Source organism: Episyrphus balteatus, chromosome 2 (genome assembly GCF_945859705.1).
Source record: "Episyrphus balteatus chromosome 2, idEpiBalt1.1, whole genome shotgun sequence".
Lineage (NCBI taxonomy): Eukaryota > Metazoa > Arthropoda > Insecta > Diptera > Syrphidae > Episyrphus > Episyrphus balteatus.
In genome coordinates, this window is record NC_079135.1 from 90,392,960 (window position 1) to 90,420,570 (window position 27,611).

The 27,611-nt window shown below is 28.4% G+C and overlaps 2 protein-coding genes across 5 annotated transcripts in view; one reads left to right on the forward strand and one right to left on the reverse strand.

The window, feature by feature from the left end:
* The window catches only part of LOC129910059 (centrosomal protein of 162 kDa), a 72,998-nt gene extending 45,887 nt beyond the window's left edge, over positions 1-27,111 (reverse strand). For 3 of the 4 annotated variants that reach the window (XM_055987303.1, XM_055987304.1, XM_055987306.1), the window contains exon 1: positions 26,189-27,111. In XM_055987303.1, the coding sequence (XP_055843278.1) occupies positions 26,189-26,806 (618 nt within the window). In that variant the 5' untranslated portion in view covers positions 26,807-27,111. The remainder of the gene's footprint in view (positions 1-26,188) is intronic. The other variant, XM_055987307.1, reaches the window with a different exon arrangement.
* Positions 8,788-19,582, forward strand: LOC129910063 (carboxypeptidase B-like). Its single transcript, XM_055987311.1, has 5 exons — positions 8,788-9,614; positions 9,710-9,889; positions 10,001-10,160; positions 18,712-19,237; positions 19,305-19,582. The coding sequence occupies exons 1-5, from the start codon at positions 9,284-9,286 to the stop codon at positions 19,536-19,538; spliced, it is 1,431 nt and encodes a 476-aa protein (XP_055843286.1). The 5' UTR covers positions 8,788-9,283; the 3' UTR covers positions 19,539-19,582.
* Positions 27,112-27,611: the final 500 nt, after the last annotated feature.

Sequence of the window (27,611 nt, forward strand, 5' to 3'; positions counted from 1 at the left end):
GTATGCGTAACTTTTGTGTATGTAACAATCTTAACGAAAATATTTTAATTTTTATATTCACATACAAAAATATAATCAAATAAATTGGCTTACATAGAGCTGAGCTGCATAATTTGGTTTTCTATAAAATTTGTTTTTTTTTTTTTGTATACATCTTCTAAACGTAGTGTGGACAAACGATAATTTTTGGTTCGTATCCATTTCTCGAGGTAAAAAAAACGATAACCTTTTGGTTTTTTGAAAAAAAAAATAATTATTTTTTGGGGATTTTAGAAAAAAATTATTTTTTGTATGAAAGTTGCTACAGAAAAATTGTTGACAGTGCAAAATTTCTTTTTTTTTTTAATTTTATATCAGTTTCACATTGGCCGTCTAAAATTGCAAAATGCATATTACTTTTCATCATTTCTTTGGGAACGTATAGTTTGGTGATTTTCTTTACAAAGCATTATTATTTAAAAAAAAAAAATGGAAACACACTTTAATTCACCAAAAATATTGATTCTTCTTTAAAAACTACATTCATTTTTTTTTGTATAGGAGAACAATTGAAAATAGTGCGCCACAAAGTGCTATTTTTACGGGTTTTTAATAAAAAATAAAACTAGAAGGATTAACAAAAAAAATGTCTAATATTCAATTGATCCTAAGTTTTACAAAACCTACGATTTTAACGTTAACCGATTTAAACTGTCTCAACACTAACCAAAGATATCGTACTTCAAATTTCTAATGACAACTATGGTGCAGGGTCGAAAGTCCACAGGCCAAAAGTCCATAATCGACTATTGGCTCACTAGTGTGGGTCATAGCTCCATAAATCAATTATGGACTTACAACCCACCCAAGTGGGTCAAAAGTCCAAAACAAAATTCCTGTGGACTTTTGGCCAATCGATTAAAAATTTATAACCAATTAGGAAAGCAAAAATTCATAATGCGGCTGAGTTCTCATATTCTATTTTTCTTCGCAATATTTCTCCAAAACATTTATAAATAAATTGCACGACTGGGGTCGCACGTACTTGCTCTTAGAGTTCAAGTTGCTTAAATTTTAAAGACTTTTTATATAGAAATTTGGAAAATCTAAATATATGGGAAAGAAAAAAAAAAGGAAATTCGTTTTTTAAAAAACTAATATAAAATCTGAAATCAAATTGCCCCCCAAAACAAGTATGCACGTTTGACTGATATACTAACATGCATTTTTAGAAAAAAAAATTTCAAAATCGTTAGAGCCGTTTTTTAAAAAACTAATTTTTTATAAATAATTTCTTGGAAAAAAAGTTTGAAAATAAAATTGGTATGCCATTTTGTAGAAATCACTGATCAACGTCTAAACACAAAATTTCAAACAAATTTAATGTCCCGTTTTCGAAAATTGGATTTTTCAAAAAAAAATTTTCAAAATTTTTTTAAAAATCCAAAAAGTATTTTTTTCAAAATTTTGCTTTTAGCTTATATTTAAATTATATAAATTCTTCATCACAAAAAGTTTCGTTGAAATAGAATAAGCACTTTCGGAGATAATCGGATTAAAAAAAAACGGTTCTATGGCAGGTACCGTTAATAATGATTTTCAAAAACAAAATTTTTCATTAGAAGATAGACCTTGTCTTAAAACTTACATTTGAATTTTTTAAACAAAATCGTTGGAGCCGTTTTTGAGCAATTTCAACTTTACTAAAATCGGTATATGACAAGTACCGTTATTTTTGGTCCAAAAAAATTAATTCCAAAAACCCCTCTGGAGAGTCGCCAAATAACGCTACACACCAAGTTTGACATTAATCGGTCCATCCGTTTAGGCTGTAGCTCCTTATACAGACAGACAGACAGACTGACAGACAGACAGACAGACAGACGGACTTCCGGGACCCACTTTTTTGGCATTCTCTACCATCGTAATGTTATGGAAAAATGTTATCTCAACTTTTTTTTTTGTACGAATACATAACTTGATATATAGTACCTATATCGCAAGTAAAAAAGTGATCAAATATCTTTTAAATTCGAGTGAATTTTCGAAAATTACTTTAATAAGTATACAAAACTGGAACAATCGTCAATTTTCGAAAGTCTCTTTATTAAATGTTCAATTGGTGTCATGAAATTAGTCCAAGTGAAATAAGACCAACTTTCAAAAATTGGTTTTACTTCAATTTACAACATTTATAAATATAAAGTTATTCAATTATTCAATTATTATAAAAAAATTCGAATTTAAATTTAAATTCAAATTTAAATAGATTCTCATGTGAGCTTTCCGCCAATTAATTGGGATTTATTTGTTTTGTTTTTAAATCTTTTCGATATCTTTTTTATTGTTCGAGATATCGTCAGTTTTATGGCTTATTGTTGTAATGTATCACGTTTTCATCTCTTTTTTTGATAAATTAAGCCAAACATTCTTACTACATTTTAAGATATCTCGCGCAATAAAAAAGATATTGCAAAGATTTAAACGGGTCTTGAAAGAACGAAAATAGTTCTTATAGAAACCGTTATGATTTATATTTAAAAAAAATTTCTTCAAATTAAGGCATAGCACCAAAAGTAGTAAAAAAAAACGTTTTTTTGCATTTTCTAACAAAAATATTTCAAAAACGTGAACTGCTAGGATTCGAGTTCAGCACACCGGAAACCTTCAGAAAAGTATATTTTGGTTCATGTGGGGAAAATCTTGTTAACTTCAAAATAAGTAAAAACACGATTTTTTTAAAAAACGGGAGCTGATAGGATATTTCTGACTTCAGATTCGAGTTCAGCACATCAAAAACCTATAGAAAAGTATATTTAAGTGTCCGCACCAAAAAAAAAATTAAATTTTGTAGACCAGTGTAATTGATTTGTGGACTTATAACCCACCCAAGTGAGTCAGTAGTCCATTATGGACTTTTGGCCCGTGGACTTATGACCCTGCACCGACAACTACACCTACGACACACGCCTTCGCATCTTTTTACGTTAAACTGCTAGTTTAAGAAACAAAATTTCAAACTGCTTGTTTAAGAAACAAAAGTTCAAAGATTCAAAGACATAAAAACCCTTCATACTTTTTTTCTGATTTGTATATACCTATTATATATTTGAGAATAGGGAATATGTATCTAAAAATGAAAACTAACAGATTTTTTTTTTTAAATTGTGATTTTTTTTAATTGGGATTAAACACCGATTTATTTTTTAACAAAACGGTTTTGAAAAATTAGTATTTAAACTCAAACATGAAATTTTCAAAATTTTAAGAATTAATAATGTCTTGTCAGATGATTCCAATTAGCAACAAGGTTTCAACAACAAAAGTCACACTAAACAAATTCTTTAATTATTTTTCGTTTTTATTTGTTTCTTTATTATTATTTTTTTTAAAATGTGTAAATTAAAAAAAAAAAAAATAATTAACATTTGGTACACAGACAGTGAAAATAATTAATTTGTTTTCTTATTAGTCAAATCAAATGTTCTTTAACCTAAGAACAAACCTAAATACAAAACCAAAATTATTCATATTAAAAAGACTTGATTGAAAGATTACTTCGTTTCATTATTTGTGCACTTTTTTGGGGTTGGAACATGACTCAGAAAATCTAAATTTAACCAAACAAAACTAAGCTAAACTAAACTAAACTAAAAGAATAAATCATAAATAAAAATATATATATATAAAAAAAAACCTAAATTTTTCCACTAATCAATAGACATACACATCACAACCTCTTTCAGATTTATTATCATATACTTTTGTTTTACAAGCAAACAAGACAAGACAACAACAAACTTTCTCCTTCAAATGGTACATTATTATGTTATGTATATCTATAAAAACATATAAAGAACAACCTACTCATCGACGACACAAAAACCAAAAGAAAATAACTGCCAGACTACATTGATATGTATCTTTCTATATACACATTTATCTGGATCTACGACAACGACTAATCATGACCAACAAACCTAAAGCCTCTGAGAAATGGGTAACCTAAAGCCATCTTAATGCTGTAGAAAGTCAAAATTAAATATAACCAAACATGAATAATAACAAGAATAAGGAAAAAAAAATATATATTTATTATTTATTTATTTCATTTCATTTTATGCATGCATGATGACAGTTATCTGTCACAAATTAACTAATAAATTTATGACAAATTAATGGGTGTGGATACAAAATTAGGGTTTTTTTTTTTTCAAATACAATAATAAATCATAATCAACACTTTCTTTATAGATTAAGTCCAAATATTTTTAAGAAAGAGTTAATTTTTTAACAATTAGAGTCTGCGACAAGATGAGATCTAAATCCGATTAAAGTTATGAGAAGCAATTCATAAAAATAGCGCGTGCATTTTTGTTTTAATAAGGCGAGCATTTATCATCATGAATGAAATGTGTGTCAAGTCTAAACTATTTTACAGGAGCGAATTAAAAAGTTTAAAATCATGGCCACTTTGTTTTAAACTTATTTAATTGAAAACCTATAGAGAATAATAAACGTTAAATGCTATAAAAATCTAACAGCTTACTAATGAAATGAAGTTGTGTTTTGCAACAGGTAAATCTTTGAAGAAAACTTTACTTGTTATGGATTTTGACGAATTATTGATTAATCTTTCATTAGATTGGGCTCTGAGTTTTACTACCAGTAAATAGAAACTTGAAACACTCAACATTGTTTTAATAGACGGAACAGTATATTTTGTTATGTATTCAAACTGGAGGCGAGTTAGATAAAGTTTTTGAATTGAGAAAGAGTCCGTTAAGATATATGTATTTGTATTTCAGTTTTTTTTTTTTTTTCATTTTATGAGCATTAACTATGTTTTCGGACTGTTCACTCGGGCGTATGAGTGATTTTTCTTTTAGTTATTATTTTAATATTAAAAAAAGGTCATGCAGGTGGTTTAAAATTATTGAAATTATTGCAGTATAAGAGGACTAATATAATAGCAAATTTTCATTTCTTGAAAATTGAATGTTTTTGGGTCACACGCCTTAAGTCGTAATAATCCTCTTTTATATAAAAACAAAAAGAAATGCAAAAAAAAAAAAAAAACACAATCATTGAAAGTGCTAGAAGGATTCAATTACATTTTTAGAACGGACGAGAAACCTCAGGAAATTAAAAATGCGGTTGTATTCTTAAATACAAAAAAGGTGACGATGTATGTATGGATGCCTATTGAAAAATCATTTGGTAATCTATTCTCTTCGATATAATTGGAATATACAGATTTCTAGGTAAAAAAAAAATTACATACATAAGGTTTTTTTATTGAAAGTATTATGATTCCAAAAAAAATATGTTAATGGTTGGAAACGAAGGTGTTAGTCGATGACAATTTCCCATTTATTGTTTGGACTCACTTTTGAAACACCACTTGGATTAATGAAGTTTTTAAAACAATTTATTTAAAAATATTTTTTTGTATGAATTTTTTATTAAAAATTTTTTCCTAAAAAGTAAGGATTTTCTATTTTATTCTAAATCTTGCATTTGCTCTTTTTCAAATTCGCTCCAAAATTTTATAACTGAAATCGAACCCTGGTGAGTAGGGTGTCCGTTATTTCCCAAAGTGATGTTTTCGGGGGTGACTCATCCCCAGATCGAAAGTTTAGGGCCTAAATACGGGGAATTTAGCAAAAACAAATTTGTTGGAGGTCATTAACCCGTGCCTCTAAGGTCATACTTTCCCCATACAAATTTGTATGGGAAATTTTTAACGCATACATAAAATTTTTTTTCTCTCGAGTTAAATCATCTATTTTTAAAATGTTTGTTGATTCTGGTTGGAAAATAGTTCCTTTAAAAGATTACATTCAAAATTTCCCGTTAAAAATTTGTTTTATATTTTATTTCGGATTTTGAAATTATTAGCTGTTTTCGTAGTTTTTGCTTTCACCTATCACATAATTTTAAATGCAGTTTTATTGGATTTTAATTCTTTTCAAATATTGCATTCAAAAATTTGTGTATAAATCAAAAATTTTAATTTTTTTAAATTTTTTTTGAACTTTTTGCCGTTTTTATACGTTTAAATTTATTTTTTTCGAACTACAAAAGATATGTTTACAATTTTTTTATTGAATTTTGTTTAAAAATTATTCACCTTAAAAATGACATCAAAAAAGTTCCAAACAAGAAAGGGTAAAGTATTTAATAATATTTATTTAATATAAAAACGGCAAAAATTTCAAAAAAAATTAAAAAAAATTAAAAATTTTGATTTATACACAAATTTTTGAATGCAATATTTGAAAAGAATTGAAAACCAATAAAACTGCATTCAAAATTATGTGATAGGTGAAAGCAAAAACTACGAAAACAGCTAATAATTTCAAAAACCGAAATAAAATATAAAACATTTTTTTAACGGGAAATTTTGAATGTAACCTTTTAAAGGAACTATTTTCCAACCAGAAACAGCAAACATTTTAAAAATAGATGATTTAACTCGAGAGAAAAAAAAATTTATGTATGAGTTAAAAATTTCCCATACAAATTGGTATGGGGAAAGTATGACCTTAGAGGCACGGGTTAATGACCTCCAAAAAATTTGTTTTTGCTAAATTCCCCGTATTTAGGCCCTAAACTTTCGATCTGGGGATGAGTCACCCCCGAAAACATCACTTTGGGAAATAAGGGACACCCTACTGGTGAGGGTGACTACTTCTTGTTGACATGTGTAATATTCCAATACCGAATATTTTCGTATGAATTTATTGGTTGGTCACTCGGGCGTATGAGTGTTTTTTTTTTCAAAGTTACAATTTTAACATTGAAAATTGTTACAAGGTCATTAGAAAATAGTGATGCTGATAAAAATCATTCATTGGAAAAAATAAGATATATCATTGCAGAAAGTATAGGAAAACATCGCCACCAAATTTATTTTGTTTATGACTTCATTTTTGCTAGACTCTTTTATAGGTCACCGTCTGCGGCCCAAACTAATGGTTGTGGTCGTGTGTGGAAATCACAGCGACCCTGCACTTCTTTTTTTGTCAGATTAAAAAAATATATTGGTCAAATGAATGAAATGAAAACATTATAGTGTGGGATATAATGTTGCAAATCAATAAATTAAAACTATCGTTGGAAAATTTCAGGATTTCATCTGTAAATGTAATATGATGGTTCTTAGGAATCTAATAAATGTGTATAACTTACTACACAATTTTTACTTCCTCTATAGAGAAAGTATATTAGTTTTAAGGTTTTTATCAAAATCAACATAACGATAATGGAGAAATTAAAAAAGTTCGTCCTTACGTAAACATTTCTCCTGCGCAAAGGTGTGGACGGATTTGCCTTAAATTTCGTACAGATGATTCTAAAAGTTTTTTTTTTTTTTGTTTTTTTTTTTTTAATATTTGGCTTAAAACTTTTGAGGTCATTTTATATTTCAATTTTAATAATTCTGTAATAATTCTGAAAAAAAAAAACAAACATTTAAATCTTATTTTTTGAACAAGTTTTATATTTTCATGAAATTTTTTTATCGAAAACCATTTTTTACGAAACCTTTCCATAGAACGTTTTCTTTCCAAACAAACAGTTCGATTTGAAAAAAAAATCAAAAACTTTTATACTTAATTCAAATCAAAAACCATTTTTTTAAGTATATGTCATCAATGAATTTTTTGATATTTTAATGTGCCAAGAGCACATCCTTAAAATCACTTTTTAAGAAGTTAGCACCTTAAAAGGTACATAGTACAAACTTACATACATACTTCAAAATGTGTTAAAAATAATAATATTTTCATATTTGTTTAATTTTATGATAATATTCTATACATTTTAATTAAAAAATCAATTTATATTTTCACAATACATTTCGCCAGTTTTGTCCTGCCTTCGCAGGGTTTAATATTTATTATCAGCAAACAAAAGAAAAATACTATTAAATACAAAAATTAATTTTGGCTATTGTTTACTTTTTTTCTTGAAATTTTAATTTAGTATTTAGTATTTATTGTATATATTTTCAAAATATACAATAATATTTTTGATATACTTCATCTGATACCAACACTACATAAATGTTTTTTTTTTTTTTTTTTTTTAAATTGGTTTCCTTAGTTTTTAAATTCGGATTACTAAAACGCTTTCGTACAAAAATGTTCACTTAGTTAATCTAGTCCTTGAATGAAGCGTTTATTGTTTTCTTTTAAAATAAACAAAATGGCGCCCCCTGAAAGACAGTGTCAAGTAAGAACACCTACTACGGAGCTAATATGCAATCTGCTCAGAGACAACAGATCTCTTCTTTGTTGCTTCACATGCAATGTTTTTACCAAAGTCACTATGGCGTATGTGTAACATTTTTTTTTATTACAAACTTTTCCATTATATAGTGGCTTAGATTTTTGCGGTGCAAATATTGTAAAGTTACTCGAAATTTTATAATTGGTTTGACTTGAAATTTTAAGATAATAATATTTACAAAACATTAGGCTGCGATAAATTTCAAAAAGAAACTCGATTTTTTGAAAATTCTGACTGCCCCTAACCCCTTAAGTAAATTACTATCCATCAAATGACAACTCTTTTTTCCAGACTATTGACAAACAACATAATTTTCTAAGTAATTTTATCGTTTCCTATACAACAAACAAGTGCGATGACAATAAAACTTCCCAAAGCTTCAACCAAAAAAAAAAAAAAAACAACAATTCCAAGAAGTTCCATTCCCACTCTTCCACATCCAATTATTCAATTTTTTATTTGAAAGAAATAAAATAACTTTCTCATTTTTTTTTTTTCATTTTCAAAAAAAAAATTCAAAACAAATAAAAAAAGAAACGTTCTTAATCTTTTGTTAATCAAATATTCACGTCACAATTGTTTTAACTATAGAAAAAAAAGATTCACTTGCTTAGAGAGCACAATCGTCATCATCATCATCAATGTTATAAACCTGATGGATATTGTGTGTTGTTGGGGCAGCACAGATTGAAGCCAGCAGCACCAGCACCAGCAACAACAGAGACGTGCTTGGGTTGTATAAAATTGAAAACAAATCATTTTTGATGCTTAGTCGCGTTCGTTGTTGTGCCGTCGCGTCGCATCGTTGTCAACTTAAAAATAGAAAAAGTTCCATATTAAAAATAACTCTCAAAGGCGGCGCGCGAAAATCAGTCAGTTATCTTTTATAAACGGTTTTAAACTTTTGTCCAACAACGACCAACGACGGACGGTTACTTTTCTGTATAACTGCTGCACTCTGGTGCTTTTGTTCAATTAGAAAAGTTTAAAAAAAAAAATCTAAAACACAATGACGATAGTTTGCAGTGAATTTACAACGATAGTTTGTCTGAGTGTTTGCATTTTATTTCCCGGAATTTTGGCGCTTCATTTAAATTCGCCCGAAACCGTTGATCATTTAACTTTTCCAGCTGAAAATGTCACAACAGGAAATAGTGTTCTCTACGAGCCAGCATCAGGAAATATCGAACCTCATCCTACCACCATCTTGGCTGACAGCCAGTTAATGGAAAATAATGACCCACCAGTGCGATATGACGAGGCTGAGTTATGGAGGATATACAATATTTCCAGTCTCAAAAATCCATCACAAATGCCACAATTTTTAGAGAGTAACTTTGGTAGGATTCCAATTTACAAAACAGATACAAGTTATCCTGGCTTCCTAATACTTGACTGGGTATTTTGTGGGTTTTTTTTTTTGTTATTGTTACAGGTGGAAATGTATGGAAGGAGAATTCAAACTTTTTAGATGTATCATTTGCTAAAGAAAATATCAAGAAAGCCAGAGGTTTTTTACATGAATTGAATGTTTCATCAGAGGTTCTCATTAAGAATATACAAAGTTTATTGGACCAAGAAGCTTCTGGAGAGGATTTTAAATCCACACGAACAAGTAAGGGGATTTTGGTTATTTTCTTCTCTCAACATCATTTAGTTGACAAACATAATTAATTTACAACAAAAAAAAAAATGAATAAAAATAAAAATTAAAGTTTCAACTTAGAAAAATCAAGTGGAGAATATCGCAGGATGAATTGGGAGGAATATCAGGACATTGATGTGATTTATGAATTTATGAAAGAAATTCGTTTGGCTTATCCTGAATTGTGTCGATTGTATACGATTGGAAAGACAGCTGAAGGACGTGAATTGAAGGTTATGAGGTAAGCGTGCATAGAGTTTAAAATTTTCTTCTATGATGATTTTATTTAGTATTCTGTTTTGAATTTTAATTTAATTGTTTTGATTATTTCTATAAGCTTTGATATTTTTGTTGTAGATTTTTGTTTTGATATTTAACGTGATATTTGTGATTTGAAAAATTAGTTTTTTGTTTGTGTATGTTTTTTATACGTGAAGATTAATACAATAGCTCTTTTATGCACAGTGAATGTTTAAAAATTTTTAAATTTTCAATATTTTTACAATGTAATCCAAGAAAGGTAGAATTTAAAAAGAATCTAGTTATGCAAATCAATGTATACATTTGCATGCTTTGTGTTGACGCAGAATTTTACCCTCCATAATAATTCCAAAATGAGCTCGTTTCTTTGGTTTTCAAAAAAAAAATTACTATTTTGGAGCTTAAAACATTATCAGTTTCAAATGTATGTATGCAATCTTTAGTCTTTTTTATGGTTTTTTATCCAAATTTTTTTTTTTAATGGAATGAAAACATTAACCTATTCAAAATAAAATGCACAAGTAGGCGCATTTGCTCTTAAAATTAAAATTGCTTAATTGAATCAAAATTTCTCGCTCGCGAAAATGTTTTTCAAAAAACAATTTTCAATTCTAAAAATAATTTTTTGAAAATTCTTTTACCGATTTATATTAAAGTCATTTAAAAATTTTTAACAAAAAGTCTGAAACTTATAAGAACGAATTTTTGGGTAGCATCTACCGGTTAATAATTTATTTAAAAAAAAAACTTTGTTTATCAAAAGATAGACCTTATCCTAAAAGTAACATTTGTTTTTTTTTTTTTCATTAAAATCGTCAGTGCTATTTTTTAGAAAATTTCAAATATTATACATACTTAAATTACATATGTATAATAGACGAGGTATTAAAAAAAAAAATACAACAATCAGAGGTATACGAAAAAAATCCTGTACTGAGTTTGAAGAAAATCTGTCCACACAATTAGATAGTGTAAATGTAAAGCTTGACGAAATCCAGACCTTAATGTTGGTTTTGATTTAAACCTCGAAATTTTTGTTTAACACGAAATCAATATTTACCCTTTTAAGCTAATTAGAACAAAATCGTTAGAGCTGTTTTCGAAGATAGTTTTAATTACACAAAAAATTGTATGGGAGGTACACTTTCTAAGCGATAAAGAAAAAAAAAAAATAAAACAACTTTCAGAATTCCATAAAAATCATATGTACCAAATTTGAAGAAAATCCGTCCAACCGTTTAGGTTGTTTTTGTTTTATTTTCTAGTCAATTATTTTCGGCTACACTTTTCTTTTAAGATGGTTTTTCTATAAGAAATTTAGGTATTAACTTGAACAATATAAAAATAAAATACTTTTTTAAGTAAATCATGAAGGAATTTGAACTCTAACCGTATTTTTAAAAATCGTTTTTAACCGAGTTCATATAGTATGGCAAATTTAAACCGTGCCAGAAATATTAATCTTGATTTTTTCGCATAGTTCACAGGGTTTTAAAACAGCGTGAAAAAAAATGTTGAAATACAATTTTTTCGAAACAGTGTTTTAAGATCTTTGTCTGTAATTACTTAAAAATGGCAAACCATATTTCTTTTTAATTTTGCATGTAAATATTATGCTTTTAAAGTGTTGGCACACCATCTTCTTTGTATTGGGTTTATGATTTACAACATTTGAGTCCCCATTCAATTTTTCAACAGAAATAACTTTCTGGAATTCTGTTTTAAAAAAATTCAGGGGTTATTTAGAATAAAATGTGTTCCTTTTTTTCATGAAAACTTAGTTGAGGAGTTAAATTTTTCTTAAAATAATATGGATCAAACAATAAGTTTTCTTCCCAAAAATTCAATAAAATTGATAAAAAAATACAAAAAATTCGCTTTTTGTTAATAGTTCCGAGAAAAATAAAACTACATGCAATTTAATTTAGCTGTACTTTGGATTTTTTTTGCATTAAAGCTAATCTAGCCCGAAATAAATTAACATTATGTGATTAAATCAAAGTAGTTTTAAATAATTTTACGTTTTTGACGGTTTTACAGTTTTTTTTTCCTACATGTATTATTTCCATTATTTATTATGATTACATGCAAAAAATGAAATACAATTACAAAAAAAAAAAAAAATTATAAGCACTATGCATACATTCTATAAGTATAAGCTTTGAGTATTTCCGTTGAAAAACTGATTCTACTTTTTATATACTTCTGAATAAAAATCTCACATCGCAGATTTAACTGTTAAAAGTTCTTTTTTAGTGATATTACGTGTATGTATATAATTACTGATAAACTTTTTATACTGCCAACAAGTTTTCTCTTAATAATACCTTCACAATGTATTTTTATTATTTGGTCTTAATATACAGCCAAAAAAAACAACAATTATTTATAATTTTAACTTGCGTCAAATTGAAAATTATGGCAATAGAACGAAATATTATATCAAACGAATGAATACCTACTTAATATCAGTTTTTTTTATTAAGTCAAATCAGAGCTGCAACAATCATTATTACTGAAAGCTCAAACAAACCGTTGAATAACATTTTTTTTTAAGCATTTATCTTTTTGTTGCAAAACATTTTACTTTTTCGGTTGTGTTTATTTTTTTTTTTAATAATTGTATCTTTATTTAAGTACCATTCTACAGGGATCACGAAACGCCATTCTTTTTGTTAACTTAATAATTTACAATTTTGATCTCACAAAGTGACTAATGGCACATTTTGAAGAGGCCTTTCTTCTTTCTTTTCCAAACCTAATGCAAGCAGTTTTTTGTGAGGAACTAACTTCTTTGTATTTTCATGTGATTCTACTTTCCTGGGCTACAACTGTCAATGATTCATACAAAAAATCAACCCACTCAAAAAAGTACATAATCGGATAGCAATTCTATAACATCAATTCAAATTTGATTAAAAACCAACAACTATACACATTAGGGCGTTCGTTATTTAGGTTTTTTTCGGGAATCAAGTTCCTAAGTGGAAAAACGGTTTCTAAATAACAAAAAAAAAAATCCCCTAATTTTTTTCAGATTTTTATTTTTTCTCGCTTGATGGCGCCCCAAAATTTTTGTATAAACCATTTTTCTAGAACTAGGTTTAGTCAGGACATGTATGTCTTTTTAGGGTTGAGTAGCATGAAAAATAAAATAAAACCCAAAAAAGACATGCATGTCCTGACTAAACCCCTAGTCCTAGAAAAAAATGGTTTATAAAAAAATTTTGGGGCGCCATCTAGCGCCAAAATAAAAATCTGAAAAAATTAGGGGATTTTTTTTTTTTTTTGTTATTTAGAAACAGTTTTTCCACTTAGCAACTTGATTCAAAAATAACGAACCCCCTAATACACATAGTTTTATCTATGTACATTTTTTATTTAAAAGAAGCCCTCAAGTTCCACCTTAGTGCATTACGTAGGCGTATCAAAAGTAAAGTAAAAATTATTCAATTACTTTGGCTAAGACAAGAAGAAAAAAATATAGAAAACCAAACAAACTTCTTTCATTTCTTACTTTACATAATCTTCTCCTATCCGTTTTGCTTGCGCATTAGATATCACACTTTTGTTTACATTTAGCACGATTATGCTAATTAGCAATATTTCTTTCATAAAGAGAATATCAACATTTGAAAGTGAAAACACATTTTTTTTTTTTCATTCTATTCAAACACAAACATATTCAATTTACCTTCACTTTCGTTTGGTGTTCCACTTAATAGATCAAGTTAACGACAAGGTGAAAGAAGAAAAAAATATTTTTTTTTTCTTTTCAAGTTTATTATTTGCCATTTCCAATCGTGTGCCGATATTTATTTATTCATACTCAATTGTGCTGAACACTGCGTTTGTTGTAGATTTATATGAGAAAAGAAAGTTAAAGATCTCATCAATTCTTTAAAAACACCGTTTTCAGTGATATAATAATTTTTATCGGAAAATTGGACCAAATAAGAAATTTTGATATTAGAATGTCTCAGAGTAATAATTCTTTTAAACCCAAAATATAAAAATATAAAACGAACTCGTCCCATTTATAGAAAATTTTAACTATCTCTTATGCATCAAATTTACACAAATTTTTCTGCTAGAAATAACAATTTAAAAAAAAATAAGTAAGGTGCGGGTAATAAGGCCTATGTTACAGATCGCCTTTGTGGTGCCAGTGGTGCCTTTGGTGGCGTCAAAAACCATAAAATTTGTATGAGAAAGGTTGGGTTCGATATCCCGCTTTTTATATTCCCGTTTTTTTAAATCCCGCTTTTAAAATCCCGTTTTTCATAATCCCGCTTTTTATAATCCCGTTTCTTATAATCCCGATTTTTAAAATCCCGTTTTTTATTATACCGTAAGAAAAATACGGGAGCGTATTGGAATCCCGCTTTTTAAAATCCCGTTTTTTCGAAAATCCCGAAAAAAAAGTTTCAAAATCCCGTCTACTAAAATACCGATTTTTTAAATCCCGCATTTTAAAATCCCGTCAAATCCCGAAAATCCCGTTTTTTACAAAATACATGCTTAATGCATAAATAAAAAAATCATAAGAAATAGACAAAAAATTAGTAAAACTAATTTTTTGCGTCGTAAAGCCCACAGAATATGTACCTACAACACATTATAAAAACGGTAAAAAAAAAAATATATAATATGATTAAAAGTTGAAATATAATTAAATGAAATTTTTTTTGATTGTGTAGTGTGTACCTACTTAATTTAAGGTGTTGTAATCATTTTAAGTTATTATAAATCTATGAGATTATCACGATTTGATTGTAAATATTAGTTTGTTAATTGATTTCTTTTTAATATTACATTGTTTACTTTTTCATATATTTTTTTTATATGTCATATTTTTTTGTTAAAGCTTATAATTAGCTAAATGCGTTTTGAAAAATATCTCATTTTTAATCTGTTTTAATTTTTCACTATCCCGATTTTGCAAACAAAACTTAGTTGTTTTATTTAAAAAATCGTGCGATTTTTTAAAATAAAACAACTAAATTTTGATTGCAAAATTGGGATAATAAAAAACGGGATTTTAAAAATCGGGATTATAAGAAACGGGACTATAAAAAGCGGTATTATGAAAAACGGAATTTTAAAAGCGGGATTAAAAAAAAAACGGGTATATAAAAAGCGGGATATCGAACCCAACCCCGGGTATTTGCATGAAAAAACTTCTAACCTTGACCTTCAGTTGAGGTGTGGAGTTTTTTTCAAACGAATACCCGTACCGCTACCGCTTACCGCATCCGGTGTAGCCAAGCCATTTAAATGAAAAAAAATCAAAGCAAATTAAAAAAAAGAAGTTTTAAAAGTGCAAAATTAGTATGTAAAACCCATTTTAGACCTTTTATTATGGTATTTCTTATGGATTTTTTAATTAGCACAGTAAAGCCAATGCTTATAAATTCAAAAACAAATGTAAATGTTCACAATAAAACTTTTTTCGCTTATTAAAAAAAAAAAGAAAATACTTAATAAAATTTTACAATATCCTAGAAAAACTGAATAAACTTTTCTAATTGATTTAAATAAATCTTTTGAATGTGAAGTCAACGAAAAAAAAATCTATTACGATTTTTGAGACACAAGAACATGAGTTTAGTTTTTTTCATCCAAACGTGATAACAAAAACAGAAATAGAGTATTAAAAGTCCAATTGTGTATTTCTTGGACTTTGTTTTAAAAATTTCTGATTTTTTTATAATATTTTTCTTTTAAACACCTTGTAAATATCAATTACCCTAAATTTCTACCTAGCTAGTTAATGCACAGCTTTGAAAAAGAAATTTTTTTTTAACCGCTTATTTCTGTTTTTCATTTTGAAGCCGCCATTTTTAATAAAAAAAAAGTTGGCAGCTTTTTCGTATTTTTGGTACTAATTATAACAAATGTAATGTACCAATGTACAAATGATTTTTGAATGAAAGCACCAAAAAAAGAACCGCATTAGGTGGCGTGTATCATCCAAATGTTGGCCCAAACAAATTTTTTTTAACATCAAGAACTGACAATAACATTTTTTTCAAGAAGTGGCTACTTAAATCTAGTTCAAAATATTTAAATTTAAATGAAAACTTTCATCTATGGTCTCTTTCCTAAAAACGCTTCTTTAAAATTAACCTGAAAATAGTTCATAGACTCCAACATCTTATATAACTGAACAAAACATTTTTCTTTTTAATTATTCAACTAATTTAAATGAGTTATTCAATGACGAAGCCGTCCATGGTACGTTATGATTTTCTCAGAAAATAAAAAAAAAAAAAAAAAAAAATTGAAACATGAGAAACGGAAGCAGATGTAGCCGCAACATTTTGTTTGTATGTATTATATTTTTTTAATGCGGTTTATTATGTTTGCTTAAGCATTTCTTTTGCAAACATTTGATAGATAAACATCATCTGTATAGTTTCATTAAATGAATCATAATACAAGAAAAAAGAATCGCTGCGTGTGGCCAAGTATTGCCATGAAGACTGTTGATTCTCTGTTTTTTTTTTTTTTATTTTTTAAGACTAAATTGAAGTTGAATTCCAATGCAAAAAAAATGCCATTTCGATAAAAGCTTAAAAAAATTACTTCTTCTTTCAGTTCAGTTTTAATTACTTATCACAATTCCCTGTTCATAGTGTTTTTTCAGTTTAAATGTTTCCAACAAACGGATTCAAAAATAATATACAGACTACCTTTAATATCATGAAGCGCATTCATAGTTTTTGAACTCGTATTTAACTGAGATTTAACCTTTATAATTTAATAATGGAAAACTGCAGCTTTTCTAAGCAAACTCTATTTCAATACTCCCCAATGCCACTCAAATGTCACTCGTTGTTCAGATTGTCAGAAATCACTGTTAATGGATTGACTATCTACTGACACAAAAAATCCTTTTTTTTATATCCTTGACAATGCATGTGACATTATGATGAACGCATATTTTTTTTATGTACATATAGCATGTACTTTCAAATTATTTGTATCCTTGAAAATCTTCAGACTTTGAAAGATGTTTAATGCAGAATGCTAAATGAAAAAATTTTGCTCATTGAAATGCCCTTAAAATATAAATGCAAAAAGATATTTGCAAACATCGATATATGGAATTACTTTTCCAATCAGTCAATTGCATGCAAAAAAAATTATTTGATCTAATTTGGTAACGGGAAATTTGTTTTACCTTTTGGCGTCGTGGCAAAGGTTTTCTAGGTCAAAATAATCGATTTATATAATTAAGAGCTTTTAAATTAAAAATGATTTTACAAAAAAAAAACTTCTCTTTTTTTTACTCGCACATATATTATAACTGTTAGTTAGTTAGTTTACTTTAAATATTAAATTGAATTCGTAAATCGAGTAATGGTGAAGAAGTCTTGCAATGTCAAGCGTAAAGAACCTTATTTAAAAACAACCTTGTTTTATGATAACAATTTCATGCTCAAATGTTCGATTATTTAGCTATAATTTGTCGGTTAATGAACGGGCACAGCACAAAAATGTATATTTTTTAACTTACCGCAAAATACCAAAATGAGTACTAGAAAAACGTTCCGCGAAATTGTGGTGATCTCTTCAAAACGACTTAAGAGGTCTTTAAAGAGTATATTAAATAAATCAAATATAACTTTATTTCTTAGTTCAGATACCAATTTCTACAAACAAATGCTTTTTATGCATGTCCGAAATACTTAAGCCATAAGTAATTTTTTCTTTTGTTTTTTCGGTAGCTTTTTTGATAAAAGTGTACCTATATTACAGCCATACCTACTTAGATAAAATACTCATTAAAAATGCCCAAAAAATGCAGAATTATGTGTGTAAGACCACATTATTTATTCATATTCCAAGAGCGTTCCCGTCGGGTAAAATAATACAAATTTAATTAATTTATCTTTCAGTTCAAAATTTCATTTTTTTATATTTTTATAGACTTTTTTCAAATTTTTTTTAAATTTTTTTATTTTATCTTTTTTACCCCAAAAAAAAAAAATGCATTAAAAACTGAAAAAAAAACAAAAACTATTGATTTTTAGCACTGGATCTAGGTCCATATAGGTTGAAATAGCTAAATCCATCCTTGAACCAAAGTTGATTCACTGCTAATCCACCGAAATCGGCGAGTTAAATTCCTGATCCGAGGCTGAACCACTTTTGTACAACTGGCCCTAAAAGGCCCACTCAACATAACTGGTTTTCTCGATATTTCGAACTTAGCGCATGATTATCCCAAATACCTTTTTTCTTGATTTTTCAAATTAATGTAAAAAAAACCTACTTGATTTTGTGGGAAATTTATTCAAAATTTGAAATCCATCCTAAATGTTTTTGTGCAATTAGCGCAGTGGTTGCTGAGATATGAAACACAAACAGGCTCCGTCAAGCTCTATAAGCTTATTTACCTATAAAAGATTGTTATGTCAAATTTTGAATAACATTAAACCGGCAAATATCCATTTTAGTCTTTCTCATTGTTATGAATCGTTGTTATTTAATTTTCATTAATTTTAGTTTTTTTTTATATAAAGAATTTCAGAAAATCCAAAAGACAATACAAAAATATGGATCGATGGTGGTATTCATGCACGTGAATGGATTAGTCCTGCTGTTGTAACACACATTATGGACAATTTATTATCCAATTGGTCGACATTGCCAAAATATCTAACATCCAAAACATGGTATATAATGCCTGTTATGAATCCCGATGGTTACATGTACAGTCGAAAACATTCACGTTTGTGGCGAAAGAATCGTTCAAAAACCAATCGGCAATCTTGTCGTGGAGTAGATTTGAATAGAAATTTCGATATTAATTGGAAAGGCCCAGGTTCATCGACAAATGCCTGCTCGGATACATATCGTGGTGCATCACCAGGTTCCGAGTTGGAAACACAAGCAGTTGTTAAATTTTTAAGTCGGCGTACGAAAAATCTGGGAGCCTATTTGACTTTCCATAGTTATGGTGAGATGATTGTGTATCCATGGGCTTATAAGAAGGCAAAAGTAAGAGATCATAAGGAATTACAAGCAGCTGCTCAATTAGCAGTTAATGTAAGTTTAATTTTTTATTTTTATTTTACATTTTCAACTAATTTTTTTCTTCCTCGTTTTAATGTAGAATATTAAAAAGGAAACAGGACGTGCTTATAGAGCTGCACCTACTTATGAACTTTTGGGCGTTGCAGGTGGTGGTTCAGATGATTGGAGTAGAGATTCATTAGGAGTAAAATATGTGTACACTGTGGAGTTAAGAGATCGAGGATATTATGCTTTTGTCCTACCCAAAGAACAAATTAAACCAACATCAAAAGAAGGATGGGCTATAGTTGATTCGATAGCAAGGTTTTTCTAAATTGTTGATGATGAAATAAATGCCATGAAATTTTTATATATTTATTAATTTTTGTTTTATTACCTACTGGTTAGCACAGAAAATTAGTTTAATTACATTATCATCAAATTGCACTCCATATTAGTGGAATGAAACGAACAATTTTAATAAGAATATAGTGGGTTCTCATTTAAAATTCTCATTCCGGCTGCTCGTGTATTGCTTGCTCTTTCAAATTTCAGTTCAATGTGGGTTCCACGAATGTTTTGAAAAAACGAAAACGCGGGAAGTAATTTTGATGAAATTATTTTAGGGTGTTCAGTGGAATAAAAAAAGATACAAGCCTTCCAAAGTATTTTAAAGTCACTTAAATTAATTTTATGTACAGATATATTGGGTCGAGCTGACGAGCTTGAACTCCGAACGAGCTTGAAATCGATCGAACAGAGCCGAACTCGGACTCAGTTTCATATGCAAAAAAAAAAAAAACAAGTTCGAGTTCAACAGTTGTTTCTCGCAGGAATTGGTATCAATATCAAAACTTTCTGTGTAGATTAGTTATGAAGGCGTATTTATTTTATGTGAAGCAAGTTATAGGAGAAAAATTATTCTTTAAATGAAAAAGGAATATGTCATTATGTTCTGTCAAATAATTGGAAGAGTTAGTATAGAAACCTGAGGAAAATAAAATCTAGCTAAACAAAGCTCTCAGCAGTTAAAAAAAAATTAATAAAATGGCTATTATGAAATGCCATTTAACTACATTTTTGAGAGGAAATAATATTACGGCATTCAGCTTTAATTGGTTAAGAAAATAACTATTTAATGTATAATATAAAAAACAACTCATATAACATTTTTTTGAAAATTACTTTTTTATCTACGCTTCTATAGAAAATTTTTTGGTTGGTGATGAATGACCAAAACCCGTTATCCCAAAAAGAAAATCCCTAAAGCCAAAATCCCCAAGACTGACCTGGGTAAAGACAAAATCTCAAGGAAAAAATCTCCAAAAAAAAAAATCTCCCAGAAAAAAAACCCAAAATTTCAAATGCCTTTTAATTGCTTGATATACAACTTGCGCATCTTCATTTTGGAAAGACCTATTTTCACTCATATTTAATTGTAAGCTGCGATAAACATTATGCTTAGTTCAACTTGCTGTATCCCACAGTATAGGTACATATTACCATGATGGTTAAGGCACACGAATAGAAGGTCAAATAATGAAGTTTCAAATCACGGTTGTTTACAGTTTTTTTTTTTATATTGCGTTTTTAAACGGGAACCTTTATGATTTTAAAATTGTGGTTTATTTATCATTCTATACCGTTTTTGTTTTTGCTTACCTACCTCATTCTTCAATAAACGCATGCCCACCTAAATTGATAAAATCCTTCCTAAATGGATACTTTCTACATAAAAAGATTCTATCTGCAATAAAATTTACCTGAAATTAATGTGAGTAAGAGAGTACCATGCTTAACAATTTGTTAGATTGATATCAGGGCTAAGTTATAGCTATGAGTAAAATCCATCAGTAAAAACTTTGTTTTGCTATTTTGAATACTTTAATCTTATATTTTATGGAAAATTTTGATGAAATAAATTGAAAACATATTTCCACTAATTTTTTCAAAAAGAATCAATGCATTTTGTGTTAAATTTTATACACAAATTCATTTTATAAATTTTACTGATGAAATTTCATTTTACTGAACAGCTGACTGCCAAATGCCAAAAAAAATTCCATTTCATATTACTGATGGCGTTCCATGTTTTTACTGTTCCGGTGCCATCATTAAAAAAATTACTGATGAAATCAACAGTAAAAAAATTGCTTGAGGCGCGAATGTCAAATAAACATTTAATTTAATGACGTAAATTTAGGGCTCAGTTATAGCTATCAGTAAAATCCATCAGTAAAAATTTTTTTTTGCTATTTTGAATACTTTAATCTTATATTTTGTGGAAAATTTTGAGGAGATAAATTGAAAACATATTTCCACTAATTTTTTCAAAAAGAATCAATGCATTTTGTGTTAAATTTTATACACAAATTCGTTTTATAAATTTTACTGATGAAATTTCATTTTACTGAACAGCTCACTGCCAAATGCCAAAAAAATTCCATTTCGTTTTACTGATGGCGTTTCATGTTTTTACTGTTCCGGTGCCATCATTAAAAAAATTACTGATGAAATCAACAGTAAAAAAATTGCTTGAGGTGCGAATGTCAAATAAACATTTAATTTAATGACGTAAATTTAGGGCTCAGTTATAGCTATCAGTAAAATCCATCAGTAAAAATTTTGTTTTGCTATTTTGAATACTTTAATCTTATATTTTTTATAATTCGTTTTATAAATTTTACTGATGAAATTTCATTTTACTGAACAGCTGACTGCCAAATGCCAAAAAAAATTCCATTTCATATTACTGATGGCGTTCCATTTTTTTACTGTTCCGGTGCCATCATTAAAAAAATTACTGATGAAATCAACAGTAAAAAAATTGCTTGAGGTGCGAATGTCAAATAAACATTTAATTTAATAACGTAAATTTACTGATTGCTATAAACGCTCATCAGTAAAAGATTTCAGATTCCTGATGTTTCAATTTTTACTGATGGATTTTACTAATAGCTTTAACTGAGGCCTCATGTAACACGGGTCGTTTGAACGCGACACTACTCGAAGTGTCTTGCACTCCATATGTTTTGATGCAGAAATGTTCCTTGGGGTCTAAATAGTAAGAAAAAAGCTTTTTTAAAATTTTCTATCGAGCTATTCGTTTTTTATGAGCCTAATAAGTTATGAAAAAACGTACTTTTACGTACTTTTTCACACGTTTTTGTTAATAACTCTGTTAATAATAATAGTAGAAACTCAAATAATGGCTCTATTTTTAGAAGAAATATGCCTCTTTTTAACGGCATTTGAATCAAATTAGTGGCATTTTTAGATCTTCAGATATTCGAATCTAAGTCCGTTCATTTTTTCTGCCCAATTCGATTTCACTAATCAAAAAGTTTTTTTTTATAGAAGTCGGGGTATACTTTTCTAATGGTTTTTCGTATGCTGAAAACGAATCCGAAGTCAAAAAAATTCCATCATATCAAGTTTTTGAGATATTACCGTTAGAAAATCAAAAATACCCTTTCTTAACAGTTTTTGAGGTTATGTCATCTTGCGTGATAATTTTTTATAATAACATTTTTAGCGGTTTCTTAAAGAACTAAGTTTCTTCTTTTAAAATCCGTTTAAATCATTTCGATATCGCTTTTCTTCTCCGAGAAATCTTAAAATCAATTCAACATGTTTGGTGAATATTCTCTATGAAAAAAAATCTTATGTTCGTTTGGGTTTCATGGCAAATCGCTAAAAATTTTTGCATTCCTTTAAGTTTTTTGGTTAGTTTATGGGTAAGAAAATTTTTGACTAACCAAAAAACTTAAAGGAATGCAAAAATTTTTAGCGATTTGCCATGAAACCCAAACGAACATAAGATTTTTTTTCATAGAGAATATTCACCAAACATGTTGAATTGATTTTAAGATTTCTCGGAGAAGAAAAGCGATATCGAAATGATTTAAACGGATTTTAAAAGAAGAAACTTAGTTCTTTAAGAAACCGCTAAAAATGTTATTATAAAAAATTATCACGCAAGATGACATAACCTCAAAAACTGTTAAGAAAGGGTATTTTTGATTTTCTAACGGTAATATCTCAAAAACTTGATATGATGGAATTTTTTTGACTTCGGATTCGTTTTCAGCATACGAAAAACCATTAGAAAAGTATACCCCGACTTCTATAAAAAAAAACTTTTTGATTAGTGAAATCGAATTGGGCAGAAAAAATGAACGGACTTAGATTCGAATATCTGAAGATCTAAAAATGCCACTAATTTGATTCAAATGCCGTTAAAAAGAGGCATATTTCTTCTAAAAATAGAGCCATTATTTGAGTTTCTACTATTATTATTAACAGAGTTATTAACAAAAACGTGTGAAAAAGTACGTAAAAGTACGTTTTTTCATAACTTATTAGGCTCATAAAAAACGAATAGCTCGATAGAAAATTTTAAAAAAGCTTTTTTCTTACTATTTAGACCCCAAGGAACATTTCTGCATCAAAACATATGGAGTGCAAGACACTTCGAGTAGTGTCGCGTTCAAACGACCCGTGGTAATAAATCATTTTCTCATCTTTTTGCATCCGAAAACCAGTTCAGTCTCAAAGAGAGCTTTCAATATGAGTTCGATCTCATCACTGTGAGATTGAGCTCACCGCATGAGATCTATCTCATTCAGTTCCTTTTTTTATACCATCTTAAGATAGTTCTTAAAAAAGTGAGTAAAGAATTCGATCTCATGTTTTTGCATACGACTCATTGGTAGTACCTAGTGGTAGTGGTATAGTGAACTATTAATATTGTATTATTTAGATTCTTTATTTTTTCAATTTAATTTTCACAAAATTTGACTTAAAGAATACGGACATGGCTTTTCTGCCGCCTGCCGGATATGACATTAAAAATTAAAAATTTAAAAAGAAAAGTGTAAATTAAATTTTCAAATGAAAAAACAATAGATTAAGGCCCATTTTCTTCACTATTGCTCAACTTGAAGCAAACTTGAGAGTTGGTGAACTTGAGAGTTGACTTCAACTAGAGAGTTCAAACACAAGTTGAACATTTGTTTTCTTCACTTTTTTTTTCTCAACTCTCGAGTTTAGAAAACAGAAGTTGGCCAACTCTCAGTTTAAAAAAATATCCCTAGGATATTTGTGACAGTTTATATTTGAAAAGCAATTTATGTGTCATTTGAATGGAATCTTTGTGTTTAAAATGTCAGCTTTGTTTTAAAAATAATTAAAAATCTATACTTCACATCGTTAAATTTTGTTTTTCGAGTGGTAAAATGATTTTTAAACAAATGAATTTATTTTAAAAATGTGTGTGTGCCGCGTGACGTTTTATAGCAATCATTTTGAAGTAATATACAAAAATCGGCGGGTCTTGTGTATTGTATATTATTGATAAATTCTTTATCTCTCGGCAATTGGAGAATCTGTTGCACATCCTCATTAATTAACCTTGAAGTGCAACAAAAAGTGATTTGAATGTACATTATTGGTAATATACTTGTATATTTTTCTTTTTACAAATGTCAAATCTTTTTGGAGCCATTTTTTTCATTTATTTTAATTAAATCCTAAATTTTAAGTAATTGTTCTTGTAAACGGATAGGCATTTAATTTTTCATCAAATTAAATGCTTTAAAAGGAAATAAAAAGAAAAAAACATGACATTTTAATGTAAAATCTCAAGTTTGCTCCCTCAACTTCTATTATTTCTCAAGTTGAGAAAATCTGAAGTTGATGAACTTGAGAGTTGAGAATCAAAAGTTGAAAATGTCAACTTTGATTGAAGAAAAACAAAATCACAAGTTGAGGATAAAAAATTGCTCTAAAAAGTTTATTTTGTTTTTTTTTTTTTTTTTTATATACATATAAAAGAATAACATAGTATAAGAAAGAAAGAATTAATATAAAAATGCGTTTTTAGTTTATCTTTTTTGTTCGAATTTTTAAATCGTTTAAAATTGTATTGATTTGCCACATAAAAAGATCAATTTTAGAAGTGATTTGAAACACAAAAGTTATTAATAAAAGTTATAAATATAAGAGCAATATGAGAAAACAAATACGATATCAGAAACTATTGCGATATGTAAGAGCATGCTTGCAAAATTTGTACAAATTAGACCAACCCCGAACACCAAGTACTTTGTGGGGGCTATTAACAGACAAGTAACTTTGTTGGAAATACAATCGACTTATTTCTTTCAAAATTGGGCATGCTGCCATAAAATGGTAAATAATCTTCTAGTTCCCTTTTATTGCACAAATTACATATTTGCTGGAGTCTGGAGATCGACTCTGTGTGGGATGAAATTGAGATTAAGAATTTCAATTCTCGCTTTGAAAACTTTAGTTACATATAAGTTTCGTGAATTTTGTTTGCCGTTGATATTCGATGATTGAGGTTCTTGTAGATTGTTCTGGAAATGGACGCTCTGGTTATTTATTAATGAAATATTGCATCATCTTATGCGATGAATTATTATAACAGAGATCTGAATGATCGAAAATTGAGTTTTTTTTTATTAATTTAATGCCCTCATTCCTATTTCATACCAAGACAAAAACAAAACCTATTTTGTTTCTTAATTATTATATGAATATCGTCGAAGTAAAGCAAAATTGTTCTAAGTACATAGGATTTCTTAAGGACTTAGAAAAATTTTTCTTAACGCCGACGATATGTAGATTATTAATTATTTTGAAAAATTTTATATAAGATTGTAGACACCAACTAATGTGTAATGTGTATGAGGAACCCGTACCTTATATTTTGTACTTACGATTTTGTCCGACATATAAATTAATTAAACCAAAAACATTTGAATGTTTCTGCATGAAAATGATCAAACGCCTAAAAGCAGACTAAGGTTTATTAAATATGGAATTGAATGGACGTAAAACGTTGCATACTATCAGGAGTTTCATAAAAATAAATTATTTTAAATTTGTTCAATCAGAAACAGAGATTTTGTTTCCATTTTTGTATGAACCATTATTCTTCTGTCTTCATAAAATACTTACCGTATCAGTAATATCCTCATCAATATCATCAGTATCAGCATTATTAGCTGTAAAATTCCTCATATCCTTTGGTGTTGATTCATCCGATATAACCGAATCCAAATGCACATTATCAACAACTTTATCAAAATTATTAACAACTATTTCCGAGTTGCTACTTTCCTTAACAACACAAGAAGGAGTAACAATATCAACCGAATGACCACCACATTCACTATTAATTAAACTAGATTTCTTATAATTTTCAAATCCACCATTTGTACCCTTTACAACGGCAGCGACAGATGACGCACTCGTCGTCGATGTGACAAGTTGATTATTTATCAAAAGTTCCGCTTCACGAAGGATCTCATCAACACTACGAGTGTCGGAGTTGTCAGCCAATCGATTGACTTGCTCGAATATGATTTCATCGTTTATTTCGCTAGTGTCCCGACTGGAACCATAGAAACACTCTTGTTCTTTGTTGAGAAACTCTAGAATTGAGCTGCTTGTAAAATCGTCAAAATCCAAATTGCCGACATTCGCGGTGTAAATATTATTTGAGTTTTTTTGATTTTGGTTCTGGTTGGATACACTAACAATTGTTGTGGAAGATGATGAGGTTTTTGTAGACATTTCTTTCTTCTTTTTTTTTTCTAACTTCCTTGTGATTTGCAATTACGAAAGAAGAAAAAAACTTTGTTAATTTGTTTCCTTTTTCCGCACTAAGAAAATTGGTTGAAATTTATTTATTTTATTTAAATGATTTGTGTTTAAGTTTTATTTGTGGTTGAGATATAAAATAATAATAAGAGAATTGTAACAATTTAATTAAGAATAAGAAAGCATTGCGAAAAAAATAATTTATTATTTGGACGACGACGAAAAATGTAGTAACAACACTTCTGCGTTGGGGTGTGAATTTTCTCAAACAGAGAGAAAACTTGTCAAAACAAAACAAAATTTCTTATTAGAATGAACTCGAGGGAGTGAGTTCATTTTTGGTTTAAGGTGGAAGCACATGAAAACATAACGTAACGTTAAAGTAGACATAAGGTGCTGTTTAGATTAGCTCTGTTCACTGACGCTGTGCTGGACTGTTCTAGGCAGAAAAGTACAGCTTTTTGCTGTTCATTGACTTTTTTTCTGTGCTGAACTGTTCTAGTTTGCTGTTCATTGACAAACCTAGAACAGCTTTGAACAGGATTTTCTGTTCTTGCTTTTGAGTCAGATCAGGTTAGAACAGATTCGTGAGAAGTGTCAAAATCAAAGCTGTCATTTTTTGTTTTTGTTTTGATTTAATTGTGCGAATATTTCTCGGGTTTTTATAACTAAAAACAATTTTTAATTATATTTTTCGCAGTAAAAACACAAACTATAACGAGAAACGATAAACAAAAAATTCGTATAATTTACAATTTGTTTTTTTTTTTTTTTATTT

Excerpts from the sequence above, each read along its gene's own strand:
- LOC129910063 (XM_055987311.1), top strand. The coding sequence starts at position 9,284 with ATGACGATAGTTTGCAGTGAATTTACAACGATAGTTTGTCTGAGTGTT. Across the intron at positions 9,890-10,000 it reads TTTTAAATCCACACGAACAA|AAAAATCAAGTGGAGAATAT; the intron begins GTAAGGGGATTT and ends GTTTCAACTTAG. Across the intron at positions 19,238-19,304 it reads CTGCTCAATTAGCAGTTAAT|AATATTAAAAAGGAAACAGG; the intron begins GTAAGTTTAATT and ends GTTTTAATGTAG.